The sequence below is a fragment of the Mercenaria mercenaria genome, chromosome 15 (genome assembly GCF_021730395.1).
Source record: "Mercenaria mercenaria strain notata chromosome 15, MADL_Memer_1, whole genome shotgun sequence".
Lineage (NCBI taxonomy): Eukaryota > Metazoa > Mollusca > Bivalvia > Venerida > Veneridae > Mercenaria > Mercenaria mercenaria.
In genome coordinates this window covers 2,051,649-2,073,865 of record NC_069375.1, presented here as the reverse complement: position 1 = coordinate 2,073,865, position 22,217 = coordinate 2,051,649, and the positions used below count along the sequence as shown (strand labels likewise).

The window sequence follows — 22,217 nt, the reverse complement described above, 5'->3', positions numbered from 1 at the left end:
AACATTAGTGTTAATAAAAGGAGTATTTGGTGTTTGACGAAGTGAATATTCAAAACAATGACAGAATATCTATCGGAAAGAGAACTGAGAAAAATCCTCAGGAGTCGTGCGGAATGATGGAATGATGCATTATGAAAGTGATTCAGATAGTGATTTGTCTAACTTAAACACAATAGATGAATATCTTCATGAAGAAACTAGAAGAAGTATTCAAAACAGCTTAAGAGAAAAGAAATCTATTGAAGGTACAACACTCAATAAGGATACAGAAAGTGTCGAAAGTAATTTGGCCTATATCGACAGACACATACAGAATCTAAATCTAACTCTCAAAGAGTTACAGGAAAAGGGAGGAGGCAATTTGCAAGGAAACCAGAATGTGGAAAACGAGGAGTGTTTTGAAGAAAACACATAAAAAGGAAACATAGAAAGAGGAGAGACAGAGAGAGTGAACACAAATGAAAGATATGACTCAAGGAGATACGTTTCAGAGAGAAGCAATATAATGACAGATATTAAAGGAGATAGAAAGAATGAACAAATTCAGAAAGATATTGACATGAAGTTGTCAAAAATTAGAAAGGAAAATGATGACATCAAAAGTCATTCAAGTCGTTATGAAAGAGAAAGTTTGAAGCTTAGAAAGTTACAATTAGAAGAAGATAAACGTAGGCAGTTGATGTTAGAAAATGAACTGAAATTACAAGAAGAAATAGATAGGAAGAGAAATTCTGAGAAAGAGTTACTAGAAAGAATACAGCTATTAGAGGAACAAGAATGTGACCTCAATAGCAAGAGGAATGAAAACGAAATACTTGAACGAGAAATATCTGCTAAGAAAGTTGAAGATGAAGCACTAAATCAGAAAATAACACTTCTTAAAGAGAAGGAGAGATTGCTAACGCAAAAAGCTGAGTCACAGGTGAAATATAAGGATGCAATGAAAAAGGATAAAGTCGAAAGACAGAGAATAAAAGTAGATAGAGAAAGAAAAGATGAATATCCAGCTTTTAAACTTGGTTCACCAAAGATACCTCCATTCGATGGTACTCATTTTGAAAACTGGAAAATGGAAGTTAGCTGTCTCCTTCAAACAAAAATATATCCAGATTATGCCATTTTACAGGCAATTAGAAATTCTCTGAAGGATGAAACACGACAAGTTTTGCTGACATTGAAAGCCACAGCAACAAGCAGAGAAATAATGGATAAGCTCAGTGAAATATATGGAGATATCAAAACAGAGGACAAAGTAGTCCAAGATTTTTATTCAGCAAAGCAAAAGCAAGGTGAAACAATATCTGCTTGGGGAGTTAGAGTTGAGACATTGTTTCAGAAAGCTGTAGATAAAGGAGAAATAGAAGAAAGCAAAAGAGATAAAAAGCTAAAGGAATGGTTTTGGAGAGGACTAAAGTCAGAGAAATTGAAATTCGCTACAAGACTATCTTATGAGTCGACATATTCATTTGAAAAGTTACGTCGGAAAACTCGACTAGAGGAAGGGGAAGATAGTAAAGACCTAGAAAGAGAGAGGTCAGAACAGATAAAGATCAACGCTCTGCAGGAGAAGAAAATCGATGAAAAATTAGGTATTCTTCAAGAACTCCTTGAACGGATGAAGACAATGGAGTCAGATATAGGAAAGCTTAAATACCAGAACCAATATAGAATTCAAAGTAACCAAGGAAGGGATTATCAAAGGAGACCATTTAGAGGAGGATACAAAAGTAGAAGATTTGAAGACAGAGATCGCCGTTCAAATGGAGATCAAACCAATGATAGAAATAGAGAAAACAAAGGCAAACACGATGATAAGGAACAATCTACAGATACACGGATAGGAAAGAACAAATCTGACAAGCAGAATTTAAATGGGGACAAGCTTCCATCGGAGGGCTCGATGGAAGCTCGAAAGTAAAAGGCCCTAAAACAGATCTAAAGCAGAGGCTAATAGGAAAAGCAAATGAAAGTAAGATAATCATTGAAGGAAAAGAAGTTAAAGCTTTGGTTGGCACGGGATCGATGGTAAGCACCGTATCAGAGGAATTTTATTCGAAGCTAGAAAACTGACCAGAGTTACTGGACTTGAAAGATTTTGATCTGAATATCACGTGCGCTGATGGAAATGAATTGCCATACAAGGGGTACATAGAGGCAAAGGTTAACTTACCAGACATTAGTACAGATGGAATTGTTTTTCCCCTTCTGGTTGTTAAAACTACAGCTTATAGTGAACACGTTCCTGTTATAGTTGGCACAAATATTATTAGAGAGTTTGCAAGATTGCACGAGAATTCGTCGGTTGATACTGATCAGATATCATTGGAATGGAAGACTGCGTTTGACGCAATAACAAGGTCATGTGCTGGCATAGTAAAGGCAAAAAAGTCTTTTACAATGAAACCAATGGAAGTCAAAACTGTAATTGGTTTGATTCGTAAACATTTTAATGTAGCTTCAGCAGTTACTGAAGATGTTGAAAATGCTGGCCCAAGTAAACCATCTGTATGTCCACGTGTTGTTACACTTGACAACCCTGGAAAAATAGCAAGAATTCCAGTAAAAGTTGTTAATTTGTCAGCAAAGACAATAACTGTTCAAGCAAAGTCTGCTATTTGCCAGTTACAACAAGTTGATGTTTTAAGACAAGCATCCTTGTTTGGAGATTCTTCTGAAACAGAAACTATACTTACCAATGAATCACCTGAAAAAGAAAGTATACTTACCAATGAGTTTCATGAAGATGATGAGATACTTACCTCTGAATGTCCTGTTATCAACCAACAGTCTGCTACATCTGAACCTGAAATAGAAATGGAAACTATGAACGAAGGCAGGTATTTTTCAACAAGAATGAAAAGTAAATACGGAGTTGATTTAAAGGATTAGGAATTAACCAAAGAACAACAAGATAGGGTTATGAAACTGTTTGAAAAATATGAATCGATTTTTCCAAAAACATCATTAGATCTTGGACATACCAATGTAATCAGACATAAAATTGAACTCACCAACAATGACCCATTTAAAGAACCTTATCGGAGAATTCCCCCATCACTCTTCAATGAAGTGAAACACCATCTACAGGAAATGATCGATATTGGTGCAATCAGCGAATCAAAAAGTCCGTGGTGTTCCAACGTCGTGATCGTTCGGAAGAAAGACGGCACGATTAGATTCTGTATCGACTTCGGAAAATTGAATTCTAGAACGAAGAAAGACGCGTATAGTATCCCACGGGTGGAAGACACTCTTCACATGCTCTCTGGTGCTAAATATTTTTCCAAGTTGGATCTTAAGTCTGGGTATTGGCAAGTGGAGTTAGAGGAGTCCGACAAGGAAAAGACAGCATTTCAGGTTGGAGGACTCGGATTTTACCAATGTAACCGGATGCCTTTTGGCCTATGCAACGCACCAGCCACCTTTCAGCGACTAATGGAGCGCTGTATGGGTGACCTCAACCGGAGAGACTGTCTCATATACCTTGACGATATCATCATTTTCAGTAAAGATATCGACTCCCACCTCGATCGCCTCGACAAGGTTTTCCAACGTTTGGCATAATACCAGCTTAAGATCAAGCCATCCAAGTGTGAATTCCTACAGAAAGAGACTTCATATCTCGGACACATCGTTTCAGAAGAGGGGATACAGGCTGACCCTAAGAAGTCAGAGACAGTGAAGAATTGGCCCACTCCAAAGTCCGTGAAAGAGGTCAGACAGTTCCTAGGATTCGCCGGTTACTATCGACGATTCATTAAGGGATTCGCATCTATAGCCAGGCCCCTTTCTGATTTGTTAATAGGACACCCAACTAAGAAGCAGAAACGAACAACTCCAAATAAAGTGAAGCGTACTCCATTCGTAAGGACGGAGAAACAACAAATAGCTTTTGACAGCATAAAGGAACAACTCACCAATCCACCAATTCTTGGATTTGCTGACTACACAAAGCCCTTTACGCTTCATGTTGACGCTTCTTCAATTGGACTTGGCGCGGTACTGTACCAGAAGCAGGACGATAACGATCGTGTCATTGATTACGCAAGTCGTAGTTTAAAGCCGAGTGAGAGGAATTATCCTGCTCACAAGCTCGAATTTCTTGCTCTCAAGTTCCATGAGTACTTGTACGGCTCGAAATTCTTGGTTGTGACGGATAATAACCCTCTCACATACGTCAACACGACCGCCAAACTGAATGCTACAGGACACAGATGGCTTGCCGCACTCTCCAATTACAATTATTCCATCAAGTACAGGAAAGGCAAAAGTCACTCATATGCAGATGGTCTCAGTAGAATTGTCCCTCGCGATGTAGTTGAAGCTGTCTCTCTTGCAGGAACTGCAGAAACAACTCCACTTCAGGATATTGTTCATGATCCTGACCAGCCAATTCCACAGTTGGACATCATTGTAGATAATGACTATCTCCACAACAACAGCTTGTCGTCCAAGAACTGGAATTTGGCACAACGACAGGATTCTATCATTTCACAGGTAGCAGAGCATATCAGAAACGGTACTAAACCGGCTCAGCCGTACGACCGTGAAATCTCTAACTATCTGCGAGAATGGAAGAATCTTGTTGAATTACAGGGAGTTATTTACAGGAAAGCATCTATCTCCGGAGAGGAATACCTACAACTGGTTCTATCTGAGGCACTACGAGACGAGATCTTTAGGGACCTGCACAATGAGCTCGGTCAACAAGGTCGTGATCGGACGACAGCTTTGTTCAAGGAACGTTTTTATTGGCCAGGAATGGGCAGTTTTATTGCAGAGAAAGTCCGTACGTGTGACAGATGCATTCGCCGAAAGTCTGCAGCCGCCAGAGCAGAACTGACACCAATTGAGTCTACTGCACCCGTGGAAGTTGTATGCGTAGACTGTCTATCGCTAGAACGCTCAAAGGGAGGATTCGAGAATATTCTAGTTTTGACGGATCATTTTAGCAGATACGCACAGGCGTATCCCACCCGCAACCAGACTGCTAAAACTACAGCTAGGATTGTCTTCGACAACTTTGTCGTCCATTATGGATTCCCAGCCAGGATCCATAGCGACCAAGGCCAGAACTTTGAATCCACCCTCATCAAAGAGCTCTGCAGCTTGGCTTGTGTTGAGAAGACGAGGACCACGCCTTACCATGCTATGGGGAACGGAATGGTAGAAAGATTCAACCAAACATTACTCAAAATGCTTGGTACCCTAGAGGAGCATCAAAAGTCCGATTGGAAAGCTCATGTTCCTAGTCTAGTTCATGCATATAACGCCACTCGTCACGAAAGTACCGGTTTTTCGCCGTACTTTCTGATGTTTGGTAGACATCCTAGACTGGCAATTGATGCTTTTCTAGGGTTACCAAAAGGCGATTTATCGTCAAGCATACAGTCGGAGTACGTGTTGAAGCTTCGAGATCGTCTTCGTTCCGCATATGCCAAGGCACGCCAGACTGCCTCTTAGACGTCTTCTACCAACAAGAAAAAACTACGACCAGAAGGCAAGAAGTTCTGTACTCCGTCCAGGTGATCGGGTGCTGGTTCGGAATGTCTCAATTCGTGGCACACAAAAACTTGCTGACAAGTGGGAACCGCATCCATATATTTATATTTAGGATTAAAAAAAAAAAAAAAAAATGTCGACGTAGCCCAGTCGGCATACATTTATTTGGTAGAGTGGGTTCAATATGTAAATGCCAGATAGACAACTGAAAAGAGTAAATATGCTAAATATTTATTATAGATGCAAATAATGTTACCTCAGTAACATGTAACTAAATCACTACAATGACCAGGTATCATGTGTAATGAATCATTATGATCTTAATAAATATACAATGATAGTAAAATGTAAACACAGATTATGTATCCAACGAGGTCAAAGTTCATACATACATGTATCTATTCAGACTAAAAATCTATTACTCGAGATTTCAGTGCAACTGTATACTTTATATAAAGCTAAGTTAAGTTTCTATGAATTATTATAATTGATGTACTTTACTTTATCAGATAGGAAAATGTACTAACCTGAAAAGAGTAAATATCCTAAATATTTATTATAGATGCAAATAATGTTACCTCAGTAGCATGTAACTAAATCACTACAATGACCAGGTATCATGTGTAATGAAGCGTTACACATAGTATCCGAGCATTGGAGATTTAGTTACGGGTGACAGGTTAGTAATTGTTAATGATGAATAGGAGACCAAAGAGCAAGGTTTTGAGAAAATAATGGACCGACATATAGGGCAAGTATAGGATTTAAACTGTTATTCATGATTTTAGACTATTGGTTTATTATTGGTGATTACACGTTGATATGGAACGCTGATAATAACAAAATATCAGTTAAGTGGGTGTACTGTTAAAATGGCGTCCTGTGACATGTCCATTCTTTTTTTTTACTTAAGTTACGAATAAATGTATGATGAAAATAAACACTTACCATAACAACCAATAAATCCGCCAGGTACTTTAAATATCCGCGTAAATTCAGATCAATTACAGCATGTTTTCTCTGACCCAGTTTCACACATGTATACACCGTTAACGGCGTGTAGATTTCAAAGGGAAACAATTCGCTAATTCACTCATTATTTGTGATATTTCACTACTAGTGCGATAACTAAATGTTGAAACGTTTAAACTTAAAAACCTGTGTCCGATATTACTGATTTTTAACACTAAAAATGGCTGTTGCTTTAAAAACAAATTAATGAAAACAAATATCTAATTAAGTGACGTCAACTTCAACGTCATTTTACCGATATCGAGGCTTGTGCCATTTGGGATAAAAATGTCATGGTGGGACACATATATTAATACAAGACTAGCAATTTAATATGAAATATATATGAATTGTAAGGCATACATATTTAAGACCACATACTATAACATTTTTGTAACTAACTTACCTTGCCTTTTTGTTCCAAATTGTGTGTTTTGGATTCACCTTGCGAGGACCAGTTTACTATGTACACTGTACACCAATGCTGTTTGACAAATTTGAAGCAATCTTTTCATGTCAGTCTATTATTTGGGTTTGATCAGAGCTGAAACGTTCGGTAAGAGTGATTGTGCTTCCGTCTTTCGAATTAAGTTTTAATTGTGTAAGAGTATATTTATATACAGGGACAGTTGACTTTCCCATACTTGAGAAGTTCGGATTATGAATTATTACACGATTTTCAAAACAATCTGGAATATACATCAATGTACTGATATTCTTACGAATATTTGTCCTCATCAGAGTGCAGTGTATGCACATTCCATAAACCCGAGAATATGGCACCTTTGCCTAAGCCAAACATGCCGGTAACGCATCCGTATCCTAAATAAAGGATGTTTCTATACCGCATATAAGGGAGACCTGAACATGGCTGACATTTCAACGTGTTCGAAATCCCCATACACTACACTATTAAGTGGCTATCAATGTTGAGAACCTTTGTCTAAATTACTTGTACCATTTCCTTCATGTAAACCCCCACAGACGACCGACGAACAGAAGGTATCTTGCAACACATTTTCTAAATAATCCCTTAAAGGGAGGTAATTCATATGAAATACAGAACACGGTCATAACACCCCACTTCCCCCACACACACTTGGAGGAAGTCATCATATACTACACGATGACGTACAGTTCATACTGAACTGATAATTCCCACATCATATGCTATACTTTATATCCCACACTCGTTTGTGGTACAATCCCGGACGAGCCCCCGTCTTACGAACATATGTCCGCAACAGAGTGCAGTGCATACACATTCCATAACCCTGAGAATACAGCACATTCACCTGAGTAAATATAATCTGAAAAGTAGATCCCTCGGAAGCACCGAGAACAATGCAAACAGTGAAAATTGCAGACTCGGTTTGATTGAGTCAGTTCATGAGCAGTAATGGAAAATGCAACACTGAGTAAGCCATGCCTGAATCCTACACAATACGATGCATCCACATCCTCAATAAAGGATATTTCAACAACGCATAATTATACATGTATAGAAGACCTGAACATTGCTAACATTTCAACGGGTTCAAAATCTGCATATGCTTCACTATTTAGTGGGTGAGTGAGTTTGGTTTTACGGCGTATCGACATATATCGCCGAGTACACTATTTAGTGGCAATCAATGTTATAAACCTTAGTATCAGTTACTTGTTTTTATCCTGTAATAGCCACAGAAGACCGCCTAACAGAAGGTATTTTGCAACCTTTTCCTAAATAACCTTTTAAAGGGGGTAATTCATCTGAAGTGCAGAAGGCGGCCGTGACAATATATATATTAATCAGTGCGTTTCATTACAATATTTAATATGCTGATTTAACTTTCAGTACAGTTTGGAATGTACTTATGGTGATCAACTATGATTACTGGTGAGTTAGTTTTATTGTAATTATTGATATGTGTTCTAATTGGATGGATTTGATAAATAGCATTTTAGATGTTCATAGATGTAGTGACGGAGTGAAATATTGATGGTATTGAGGTTGGATTTAAAAATCTTAAAGATCGCTTTTTCACTATAGTATTTTACATTTTTTACAAAATGCAGTAAATCCTTGATGTGCAGCGAAGTTATCATATTAAATTTACAAAATGAACAAATGTCATGCAGATAATTTAATTGATAGAAATAAAACAGACACTTTTTTGTCACAGAGCACATCTAAAGTACGGGTATCTATCTATACATGTATTCAGTATTAACTTGTTAAAACACAGTTGTGACGTAATCCTTTGTTATTAACTGTCCATTATATAGGTTATTGTATCTATGCCGCTCTATACACAGGATTATTTTATTATACCTGTCCATTATTAACCTGTAACTGTCCATTCTTAAAAAAATGGATTCTTTAAGAATGGATAGTTACAGGTTAATAATGGACAGCTATTTGTACATTGCGATGCGAACACGATAAATTGCATTTGACACTAGAAATAAAATTCTTAAGCACTAAATACGTTCAAAATCTTAATTAACATATTTTTTGCATTATGAATTGCTGTAAAGAGAAAAAAACAACTGTTAGCTAGCATTCCAACATAAAAGATAAAAACCAATATATCTTTAACCTCAATATTGAAGATTTCCTCATTTTTGAAAGTCAAAAACAATGCGCATATTAACGTTCTTTCCTGTGATAGGAAATGTAGGGAAAAACGGAAAAGCTTACACATTAGCACAAGCTCAATTTTACTGTATGAAAAAAAGAACAGTGACAGCCATATAACTTTACTTCAATCAATACTGATCATTGTTAATCAAATGTTGTGTTACCTTACACATATTAAATCTTCATTGCATACCTTGCACATGATTCGGTTTACTAACCGTCTGAATCAAAGATCTATCTAATACGTTCATGAATACATGAAATAGATCAAAATTATATAAACCAGTTACTCAGTGCTGTACTAAAAGTGTCGTTCAAGAATATGCAAAACATATGCGTTCAAGTGTTCATTTTGAAAGATCCTCCGTTGCAATAAAAATTATGACACTGTATGACATCAGAACTTAATTTTAAGAGACATGCTACCACTTTCGATATTCAACTCTCTTGAACCATTTTGATCTTTGGTAGCAGACACGTTTGGAGATTTAAGTTTTGGTATCTTCTGATATGATGAACCTGGCTGACACTGGAGAATGTCACTCATGACGGAGAGTTGTTCGTCACTAGTACGTTTATATCCGCGCACTGCATTAGATCGGTGGCCCGTCTTTTCAGATATTAGCTGCTCGTCTACACCGGCTGTGTAGAGGCGTGTGGCAGCGGTTGCCCGCAGCGAATGATTAGTGAAATATCCTTTGAATCCAGCACTTTCACAAAGTCGGCGCACTGTTTGTTGCAACAGATGAACTCCAATGGGACAATCGCTGTACCAGCAGTCTTGTTGAGGATGTTTTAAGGGTCGCAAAAAAAGCGCATCGCAGCTTTTTTTCCTTGGTCTGAAATGTAGACAAAATAATTATAAAGTACACAAGCCAAATCGATGAATTGGTATCCCCCGCCAAATGGGTTTATGGTGAGGAATTGCGAAGAAATATATCCGGCAAAAAGTTACGGATGTCTCTAAGAAGCAAATAATTTCATTACATTTGCACTTAAAAGAAGAGCACAATCAAGTAAGAACATGGAACGTGGGTGGTGATAGGGTTGGCAGTAGTGCTGGGAATGGCGTATGGGAGTTACAACCTAACATATTGATAAATATTCATGGTAGGTGTTAACAAAACTTCACAAGGTGATAATGAATAATGATGGAAAATAAGAAAAAACGTTTGGTGGGGGAGGAGGGAATAATAGGGATTGTGGCGGTGACTGGGTGGAGTAGCAAGTTGGGAGGCCTGGGTACAACTGTGTTCATAAATTTTCATGAACGCTTTAAGAAAAAAAAAAGAGAAAAACAAGAGCTGTTTGTCAGACAGCGCACTCCACTATTCGGGGATTTGACAGTAAAATGAATATAATGTTTCAATAAGAGACCTCTACTTTAAAAGGAAGATAGACCAAGGGGCATAATTCTGTCAAGAACACAAATTAGAGTTATTGGGATTGTTACCACACATGCAGATGATGATAGTAAAGATATAATAGGACTTTCAAGACATTATCCTATATAGTACCATAGTTATGTCCAGAGAACGAAGTTTGTTAAAAAATAAGTATAGAAGGGGCGTAATTTGGTCAAAAATACAAGTCAGAGTTATGGGGATTGTTACCACACAAGCAGATGATGATGATAAAGATACATTTTAAGTTTCAAGTCGTTATCTTATATTGAATTAAAGTTATATCAAGAAAGCGAAGATTGCAAAACAAAACTTTAAGTACACAAGGGGCATAATTCTGTCAAAAATACAATTATAGTTATGGGGTTTGTAAGCACACATGCAGATGATGATTATAAAGAAATGCTTTTAATTTGAAATCATTATCTTTCAAAGTACCAAATATATGTTTATAAACGAAGCTTTCAAAAAATAAATTTGCATGAAAATAATTCCAAGTATAACAACTTTGTGACCTTGACCTTTTGTATAATATGCCCATTCCTTGCACACATACTTTGTTTGTATACTGGACAATGTTTATGTGAACTTACAGTAAGATAAAAGCAATAGCAACAAAGATATGACAGAAAAACAAAGGTTGCCGAAAGACTTTAACCTTAGAAATAAGCTAAGTGTAAAACCTAGGTGACATTGACCTTGGGTATGATGGGCCCAGCCCCTGTACATACTTTGTTCGTATGCTGGACAATGTTTATGTGAACTTACAGTAAGATATAAGCAATAGTAACAAAGATATGACAGAAAAACAAAGGTTGCTGAACATGACTTCATGTTTACTTTTTAAGACATCCAATATCATTGTTCTCATTTAAATACATATTGTCTTTTTACAATTTTGTTTTAATATCTGCCGATACTTCGGTAAGTATTGTTTGATCGGCAGCAAAATGGTTTATATGTAAACTTAAAAACATTAACTTTTATCTCTCTTTTTTGTACCTCAAAATATTTCTGCAATTGATTTTCACATTACGATGGGAACGTTTCGTTCTTTTTTAATTGCGTCTGTGTTTCCACTTCAAAGTTTGTTTCGGTTAAGCGCCGTTTTAGAAGTATTTCAGTCATATAACGGAGGGCAGTTGTTTTCCTAACCAGTGTCCTTGATTCTGTACCAGTACCAGGCTGTTCCCCACCGTCAACTTCTCAAAATACGATTCCGAGATAGAGGACAAAACGACTCCTGGCACAATGTATATATCCTATAGTTACAGAGAAAGTATGATCTTAAATAAACAAGAGCTGTATGTAAGACAGCCAATGCTCGACTATTCGAAATATTGTCCTAGAAGCAGGAAAATATTACCCAAAATGTTAAAGTATCTGAAGAGTTTTAAGTTCAAAAGGGGACATAATTTTGACCAAAATGCATGTCAGAGTTATGGGACTTGATGCTATCAACTAGTTTTATAACCCTGAAGACAAGTTTCAATTAATATCTGCATTAGTTTTGAAGTAACTTGAATGTAAAATTGTAACCTAAAGGATTTTCTAATTGAAGGAAGACATAATTTACATCTCAAGAGTTATGGGACTTGACCCGGTGAGGTTGGTAATTGATTTAGAAAAAGAAAAAAAAATGACTTTCAAATCTATATCCCTTTTTTTAATAGCTGTATGTACTTGCACGCAAAATTTTAACCAGGATTTTCTATGTGCAAAGGGGGTCATAAATTGGCCAAATGCAGGTCAGAGTCATGGGACTTGATGCTATCAACTAGTTTAATAAACCCGAAAGCACATGTGAAGTTTCAATTCAATATCTGCATTAGTTTTGGAGATAGTAACTTGCATGTAAAACTTAAACCGGGATTTTCTAAGTCCAAAAGGGGGCATAATTTGCTCAAAACACATGACAGTGTTTTAGAGTTATGGAACTTGACCCAGGGAGGTTGGTACTTGACGCTGAAAGAGAAATATTAAGTTTCAAAGCTATATGCCTTTAAACGACAGCTATATATACTTGCATGCAAAAATTTAATCAGGCTGTGACGCCGACGCCGATGCCGACACCAGGGTGAATAGAATAGCTAAACTATTCTTCAAATAGTCGAGCTTAAAAAGTGTAAAACCACAGGTTTAACTCAGTATCACGCGATCCGTAGATCTGGGCTCTTCTTATTGGACTACGCGGCCAAGCCCGAATTCAACGTGCTGTTTGACATATTTTAAATTGAAATGGCTGTCATTATAGATTTACTTATGCAATTTATTTAAAACTTCTTCTGAGTCGTTCCGTCAGGGCCATTGTTGTCTCGCCCCTTTTCTCTTTAGATTGTAGGACGATAGAGTGATAATACGATGCGAAGACGCAAAGATACTCAGTCTATGCGACATCACGATAATAGACTGTGAAAACGCAAAGTCACGTTGCGACACTTCACAACGTGTTTTCACGTTTTCACTCCGTAGTATTGCACTATCATCCGACCGAATCATGATGTTAATATTGCATCTTCGCAACGTAATGTCATCCATAGGTAGAGAAGTGACGTGAAAGTTATAGATTATATGATTCTTTCTTTAGTGTAGGTTGAAATTTCTGACCTCGAAGGTAGCTGTTTAGGCTGTGACGAGTCTCCGCCTAGTTACCGAGAAAACAGTTACCCGAGAGCCGTAAATCCTCATCTGCAGCTACAGTTAGTGATAGAATCTTTGTCTTGCATACCATTTTCAAGAAATTATAATAAAAATAGAATTAAATGAAAGGCTTTCTTTTTAGAACCATTTCTTATAGCTTAGCTCAGTAGGTAGAGCGTCGGTCTACGGATCGCGGGGTCGCGAGTTCGATCCTCGGGCGGGGCCTGTGTTCTCCGTGACTATTTGATAAACGACATTGTGTCTGAAATCATTAGTCCTCCACCTCTGATTCATGTGCGGAAGTTGGCAGTTACTTGCGGAGAACAGGTTTGTACTGGTACAGAATTCAGGAACACTGGTTAGGTTAACTGCCCGCCGTTACATAACTGAAATACTGTTGAAAAATGGCGTTAAACCCAAAACAAACAAACAAAAATTCTTATAGCAGCGTATTTAAACAAAGCGCGGAAAACCAACAGAAAAGACGTCATGACGTTTCAAAGACAAATAACAATATTTAGTTCCGGTTTTGTTTTACAAGTTTCAGCGTAGAATTATAAAGTTTTGATAAGATAACGTATTCTTAAAGAAAATACACTATCAGGAACAAAGAAGAACTTTCAAGGTATTGGATTTTTATTTCCTTTTTCTGGAAAAGAAATATAAGTTACTACATGTATGTAGTTCGTAATAAGTTATTTACAGCATGAGAGTTAGCACCGTTAAAAATACCGGAAATTCACGTCTTGTATGCAAGGAAGTCTTTGCCCCATTTCAACGCACCGCACATCTAGCACTGTCGACTTTACCAACCTTTCGATTGAAAGGACGGAAAAAACGAAATTTACTTTTTTATAATCTGAAACTTTAAGGTCTCTAAATATTGCTACCAGTTTTTAATTAAAAAAAATGTTGAAAATATTATTTTTCAAGATTTTCAAAATAAAATACAGCATAAAGCGTGCCGTTTTCACGTGACAACTTACACGATATTGAAACAAGAGCATCACCTGCGGTACCATCGCTCGTCTGTAAGTGCTGGACAATGTACAAGAAAAGAGTTGTGGTTCTTCGCATTCTTACTCCTCTTAATTGGTGACATAAAATGTATGAAGTTTCAAAGCAAGTATAATAAATGAAAAGAGGACTTAAACAAAACATGAGCAAAAACCACTGATTTTCTGAGTTATGGTATTAGGCCCAATTAATGGTGTACCTCCCTTTTGAAGACTATTCAATTCCTACTACAAGCCTACTTTAAGTGCAATTTTCAGGATGGGGGCGCTGTTTAAAATGAATTTACTTCTGAAACAGAATGGGTAGAGTTAGACATCTTTAAAAATACTGAGTTACATGCGGTAAAGGTTCTCTATTTTGTCTTCATTCTTTAGATTAGGTAATGTAGAAGAAATGTAGGTGAGCAAACTTCAAAACAGACCCGCACGATTCCACCTTAATTTTTCAATGTTGGACTTAGATTTCTGTCTTATTAAATCCGTTTACTTGAGACACCCTAGAAAAAATGATATTGAATTGATAGCTTTATTTTAGGTATTATAATTGTTTACCAATATTTTGATGTTTCTTTTATAAAGAAAATAATGTTATAGTGAATTATCTGCAAACCTTTTGGATGGTGGCCATCACTTTGAAATTTATCTCTACTTGAGCATAAGGAAATACCATAAATTATACAAAATTTATGATAACGGCACGGTAAAGGTTTTAAAAAAATGCAACATCATGTGGAGCTCGGTCAACTGTAAGAATATACCAAGCAAATGTCATTTTAGACATTACTTATAAGGATCTTACATGCCTGCCTGTGTAAGACGGGGTTTTCCATACCCAAGGGACAGTGTGGAATGGAAAACCGAGCGTTAGCGAGGTTTTTTATCCATGCTGTCCCGAGGGTATGGAAAACAACTGTCTTACATAGGCAGACATGTTAAATCATTTTCCTTGCCTATCATGTTTAAAATAGATCGTGGAGACAAATAGGTTTTTGGTATTTCCTGACATTATTTATAAAGTTTATGACGTCACAATGGTACCAATACTATGTGACGTCACCTTAGTGCCTATTTTAGACTAGGTTTTTCCCTAGGGAAAGACAGAAATATCTATCCCCGGCGCGTGCTCGGATAAATGTATACTTTCCCCGCTAGGTAGGCAAGAAATTAATGGTCTAATACCTTAAAAAGGTAGATAATTCAGACAAAAAGCAAGACGGAGTTGCGGTTCTTGACGTACTAACCTATTGAGAAAAAGCAAGTGTACAGAGCTATAGCTCCAGTGGAAGTTAAGTAAAGCGAAAATCAATTTTTCTAAGAACAGGAAATATGTATCAGACTTATTCCTCTTAGCCCACAACCACACATAATGATGATAATGTTGAAGCTAGTTTAAAATTTGTAGTATTCAATTAAAGTGAATCTAAACAATATTTTTAACAAATTAATACCGTGCACCCATCTGGTATGAACACTAGCGTATAGTATTGTTTATTGTGTGAATACAGTTATTGGGTAATTTTAATGGAATTTATATACTAACACTTTTACAATATTCCTGCAGCTTAGAAATTATAACTGTATAGTATTATTTTTAATTTATGTTTTAACTTTAAAATATTATTAAAAATTTATGTAAAAGTTACGATTATATCTACACTAATTTAAAGCATTTTGATATTTCATTGCCGTTTTATTACCTCCCCTTATTGTTGCTTTAAGGTCCCCTTTTCCGCTGTTTGACTGCAGTTTTTTCTTTAAATCGTAATTCTTTAGTTTTTAAGTTTTCATTGTTTCTAAATTATATATGTGTGATTAATTCTTAAATTATTGTTAATTTATTATTAGAGGCTATAATTATAAATATTGATACTTCTCGCTTTTGCTTCACATGTATACTTCAAACTTTGTCATGTAGATATATGTATAAATGTTCAAAGCTGTAGCTGCTTTACCTTTTTTTTCTTTGAGGGGGCGGGGGACGTACATAAACAAAATATTAAGCCAACACCGACGCTAACGTTCAAGTGAGAATACCTCGTAGATTTGTTTTAAAAATCAGACGAGCTTAAATGAAGTTTTGATTTGTAAAATATAAACTACTAAGTAATTACTAGACATTTCGATCTCTATAGTGAGCGAGGGACTAAGCCCGTGCAAATGAATGAAACATTATGAAATATTGTGAATGAAACAATGAAACGTTCCAGCAAAACTAAAGGCTCATATTGCCCTTTTGCATGTTATGGCTGCATGAAATATATTAATTTCCTGTTTAATCCTATTTTCAATAACTGTTTTCTTTAATATGTGTCAAAGGTTTGAATATTTATTTACTGTGTATAAAGTTTTATTGAACATATCACTTTTAATTGCCTCCCTTTAAAGCTTTAACTTTATAAGTTCATGTGCAAGTAGTGCTAAGCATTTAAAATACATTAAGATCGATTTGCTTTATCTACTGTCAATCATTTTACATGTCATATATTCATTCTACGCCAAACTTGATGGAACTGAACATTTTGAAACCTTTCACACAAACTGATGGCGAGTAGTTTAAAGCTCCCTTAATGCATTTGTTTAAAAGGTGGCTACCACATTTTCTCTTATGAGTATGAAATATATTAATTTATTTAATGCTCTTCAGTGATATTTTCACTTTTTACTCGTAAGGAACTACATATCTCAGTGCGAAATGATATTATTATTATTATTATTATTATTATTATTATTATACCAGATTTATATAGCGCCCTTTTCATGATCAATTTCACGTTCAATATGCGTCATAAAAGACACAAATTTCCTGGTAAAAATATTTTTAAAGGAAAGGTATAGATGTATAAAGAGAATAAATGGAACTTAAATACCTTCTATCATAATAAAAAATACGTAACAAAAGTGTTTAGCTTTTTGTACAAACACATCCTTACGTCAGGACGTTATGATGTCTTGATGCAATACACGTGTCGTTGCACGTACAAACTGAATACAATTTGGTTCAAAACATTAAAAATGCACAAAATAAATGTAAAATTTGTTTATCTTGTTGTAAGATCGAAATATATTTCACTCTTGAACACCATAATTTACATTTTCACGAGAGTTACGAACACAAAATGTATTTATTTCTTGTTGAATCCTATTTCTGTAATTGTTTCTCTACTATTTGTCAAAGGCTTGAATTCTAATGAACATAATACACGTAGAAAGTTTAAATTTCATATGTTGCTTTTAGCCCGCCAACATAGCTCAATAGGGATAGCGCAAATCTATGGATCGCGGAATCGTATGTTCGAGCCCGGGGCGAGGCGCATGTTCTCCGTGAAAATTTGATAAAAGACATTGTTTTTGAAACCATTGAGGTTTTACCCTTTGATTGTTGGGAAGTTGGCAGTTACTTGAAGAGAATATGTTTATTTTATTTTTTTTACTTTTGTGAAATAGAAATATCGTGGGGATAAGTTGATATGTCGTGAAGAGATAAATATTTCCTGAAAATGTTTTATTTAATATAGAAACGAGATATTTTATTGTGATGGCGATTTAATTATCTCGTGTGATCGAGATATAAGTCATGAAAAGAAGTTATTTCCTCCTAACCAGATCATATATTGTTTAAGAAATAATTTATAGCAAAAGAGTGCTTTATCACTATTTATGCACGGTGGGCGGTTATACGTCGGGCGTAATAATTGCACGAGGGCGCAGCCCGAGTGAAAATATTTGTACGACTTATTACCGCCCGAGTGTATAAATAGTGTTAAAACACTCCTTTGCTATAAATTATTTCGATTCTAATATGTCCTTTATCTAAAACAGTAGATAAAATATAGAAGCGCTCTTTCTTGGTCGCAACAAAAACTGACGTCACCGCACGTTAACGTGACGTCATTCTAGCGTAAGAGTGTTTTAACAGAGACAAGCATATTAGAATACTATATATCGTGCGAGCGACAAAAAAATACCGCAAACGTGACTCCTGTCTTAGAAGATTTGTTAAATGCTCAGCCAAATCTGTGTTTAATACTACCTCTGAACAGAAATCACTTGCTTTTACGACCCCTTTACATATTTTAACATTTAGGGTTGCTTTTATACACAGGTTTGACTGGATTTCATTTATTGAACGTCTAAATTGGGACTAAGCACAGCTCCAGTCCATGAAAAAGTTTTGGCCTGACTTCTCAGTCCATAAACTTAGTGTCGCACATGAATTATTTGGTAGCCGTACATAAACTTACCTAAGACTTATGTATTTCTCGAAAAGCCTGACAGGACATCTAGAAATGTTAATCTTGTTTCCATAGGCACGGACAACTTTGCCGGTCATTTTTCTGTGCTGAATACCTCCACGGTTCGTTTTGGATACATCTTCTTCATACTCGAGGTAACGGTTACCTTGGAAATCAATTTTACACAGATTTGACTAAACTCCCCAACTCGTAGGCCCCGATGTTCCTGCCCAGCTCTCAGTGCAAAGTGCAGACCAAGTTGGTACACTAAAGTGTCTAAAAGTTGTTGAGGCGATGTAGACCCCAAAATGCCCTTGTGCCACATTTCATCTTCCATACTTTCAGTGATAATTTCCGCCTTGCTAGCCTTCAGTCCAAGACCTTGTTTAGACAAAGATTTCATTTTGGCATCAAGGACACGTCTCATTCCCTCAAACGGAGGATCATTCATGACATTAATAAGTGTACCAGACTTCCTGAGATGGTGCTGAATTGCAATAATGATCTCGTACAAAGTGTTCGGCTTGTATTCACCTCCTGCCATATTTCTAACTTCAGCAATGAAGTATGAGAGTGCATCTCCAAGATCTTCACACGACATACTTAGTAAGTCTACACAAAAGTTATTTTCCTGTGCACCTAATCTTTTCCCCCTTTGCATTTGCCATTTTTTCAAACAAAAAAACGGCCCATTTTGTTTTATTTTCCGTCCTTTTCGATAATCCTGATTCCACTAGATTCGCCAAATCTTTCTCTGCCAGTGGTGGAGCAAATCTCTCTGGCTGCGCCTCTTCGATAAGCTGAGTTGCCCTCAGTAACTCTTCATCAGAGAGATCCATGTCAGTAAAATTGTGATTGCTTAAATTAAAATCACCGAGATTGTTATCACACTCTTTCACAAGATCCACACTCTTTCACAAGATCCAACACACCACTCAAAATATCTTCTGTATCATCAGAATTGATGTTATCGTTCATAAAGGTATTCCGTGTTAAAAACACATCTATGTCGTTGTCTGAATTCGCCATTTTACTGAACAGTTTCAGTCAAACTTTGCCACACCCATGCATGAAAAAGGCATGGATAAGTTCGCAATGTGTTCGCAAAGCTTTATATTATTCAACTCCGAAACAGATACGTTGTAATGTTACATGTAACATGTTTTTATTTAAATATATATATAAAGCTTGAAATAAAATAAAACGAATGCATAACATCTTAAAATTTAATTTTAGTGAAATTAGGGACTTTTCATAAAGTATAAGACATTATAAATAGTTCTCTTTTTAAATGTTATTATTTATATATATATATAAATCTTAATTTGCTACATTTTTTATTACGTTTTATTGAATTTTTCATTCATTATTGCAAATATAATTTTGATCTTACGAAATACGAATTCGTTTAAATGAGATCTCACTTTATATTTTAAAAACTTATCTATTCCTAGCACTAAAATGTTAAAAGCGGTGTAACAAATAAGAATGCTCTAGAGTCATCTGTGGCTAAGTGGTTAAGGTCACTGTTTTCGAATCTATTCTCCCTCGCTGATGTGGGTTCGAAATCCTGCTTTGTGTATAGAATTTTTCATGCGTAAAAGCCATTCAGCTGGGTCACAGAAAGTAGGCGATTCTACGCAGGTGCCCGTCAGTGATGAAATAATGCCAGGATGGGCACCAGAGGTCTTGCTTCACGATCAAAGGTGTAAAGTCGCCATATCACCTAAACTGTGTCGATTTGACTTTAAACCAAACCCAATCCAACTAAAATAGATTTAACGAAGTAGTTGTTTATTTAAATGAATTTTAGATATATATTTATTCACGAAATGCCGAACAATTGTCGTAATAGTACTCTATATATCTTTGATATAATCGAATGATGTAACAGTTAAAAGCTCATGATGCCTTTAGCTGTATTACTTCCGTAATTAACATAATAGCCGCGACATGAGCCGCGCCAATGAGAAAACCAACATAGTGGGTTTGCGACCAGCATGGATCCAGACCAGCCTGAGCATCCGCGCAGTCTGGTCATGATCCATGCTGTTCGCTAACAGCTTCTCTAATTCCAATAGGCTTTGATAGCGAACAGCATGGATCCTGACCAGACTGTGCGGATGCAAACCCACTATGTTGGTTTTCTCATGGCACAGTTCATATATGTGTTTCTTATCTAATCCTATTTCCTATAATACTTTCTCATACATCTGTCAAAGGTTTTAATATTGATAAACATAGCAGAAAGTCCATTGTGTTTTATTACCTCCCTTTATTTTTCTAACTATAAAAGTTCATGTGTAGTATAAAATGTATGAAATTTTTCGCAATGTATTATATCAATTTGAACAGCTATTACATCTGTTTTAACTTAAAACTTAAAGCCTTTTATAATGGATCTTTTATTCACACGCTCTGGGTCGGTTACTAGGCATTAGACATCTATGCAGTCTTTAAATTATTCCACATGACAACTACTTTGACGTGATACATATATTTCTTTTAAACACGGCCACGTTGATGTCACATCCTCTTACCATATCTAATCAAATAACCCCTAATAAATAGTGCTCATCTATAAAAATAAACAAATATTTCTTTACATTTCCCTCTGTCACAAATTGACATACGGGCCTTATTTTATCTGTAGTGTAAATGCAGGTATTGCATCATCTTTTTGTAAATTTTTGAGTTATTGAGGTAAATGTCATAAAATACCTCTCATGTTTTTCTGTATTTCATAACTTAAATTTCCATGTAAATTTCATTAAATTCGGTTCAGTAATAAGAAAGTTGATATTTTATAAACTTCAGTAATTTATGTTTTTATCCTCAAAACCACTATAAAGGGCCTCAAATTGTCAATTTCAATCCGCGCCAAAGTAGTCAGATTTCCCGGCTATATCGTGAATCCCGTGGAAATAAAAATAGTCAAGAGTTTACGCATAGGCCGTGAATCCCATGAAATTTAGTATTTGGCGGGACATCATCCTTTAAATAGACTGGACTAGATATGCTTTGGCACACCACCTTCCGACATTATAGACGAATCTATGTCTGATTAATTTTTCTTGCTAGAAATTTATGCTCGATCGAGGTAAGAAATTTATTTATTAGATTTTTGTATGATTTTTGCATTACGATTTTTATTTGGTAAATTTTTGTGCATTCTACAGAATTCTGTATCATTTACTTTTCGGCATATGATTTTAGCTAGTTTCGGTATGTTAGGATAATTTATTAAATTTTTCAGACTTTTGTAAATTATTTCGAAAGAGGAATCTAAAATGTTTCGTTTATATAAGATGTAAGATTTATACTGAAATTTGTATCATGATAACTGTACTCTGTTTCAAAACTTTATGTCAAACATTTCGTTGTTATGGAACGCCATCACTGCATTGCCCTGTAATGTATAAATCTGTATGGCAAGTCTAGTACCATGTATGTAATATATTATTGTAATTTGTAATTGTGTGCCAGTCTATAGCACATCTAATTAATGTCCGTTGTAGTGTATGGCATTAGGTATTATATGGATGCCAACTATGATATAACGTTTGATTTATATTGAATTTTGTTAATTTGTAGTTGTAAATAATAGCTGCAGTTTATCATTTCCGTATCTATAATGTTTCATCATATACTTTTCATATCATTTTCATACTTTAACTTTAGTCTTTTAAGTAAGTAATCTTTGTAATAATGGAAGTAATTAGTGACGTAGTTTAATCACGTGACGTCTGAACTTAGTAGCACATATATTTTGTATAAGTAGCACGTATTA

The 22,217-nt window shown here is 35.8% G+C and overlaps 1 protein-coding gene across 1 annotated transcript; it reads left to right on the top strand.

Annotated features, from left to right (window-relative positions):
* Positions 1–505: 505 nt before the first annotated feature.
* On the top strand, positions 506–1,918 carry LOC123543267 (uncharacterized). The gene has a single exon (XM_045329346.2). The coding sequence runs from the start codon at positions 506–508 to the stop codon at positions 1,916–1,918; it is 1,413 nt and encodes a 470-aa protein (XP_045185281.2).
* The last annotated feature ends 20,299 nt before the right edge of the window (positions 1,919–22,217 follow it).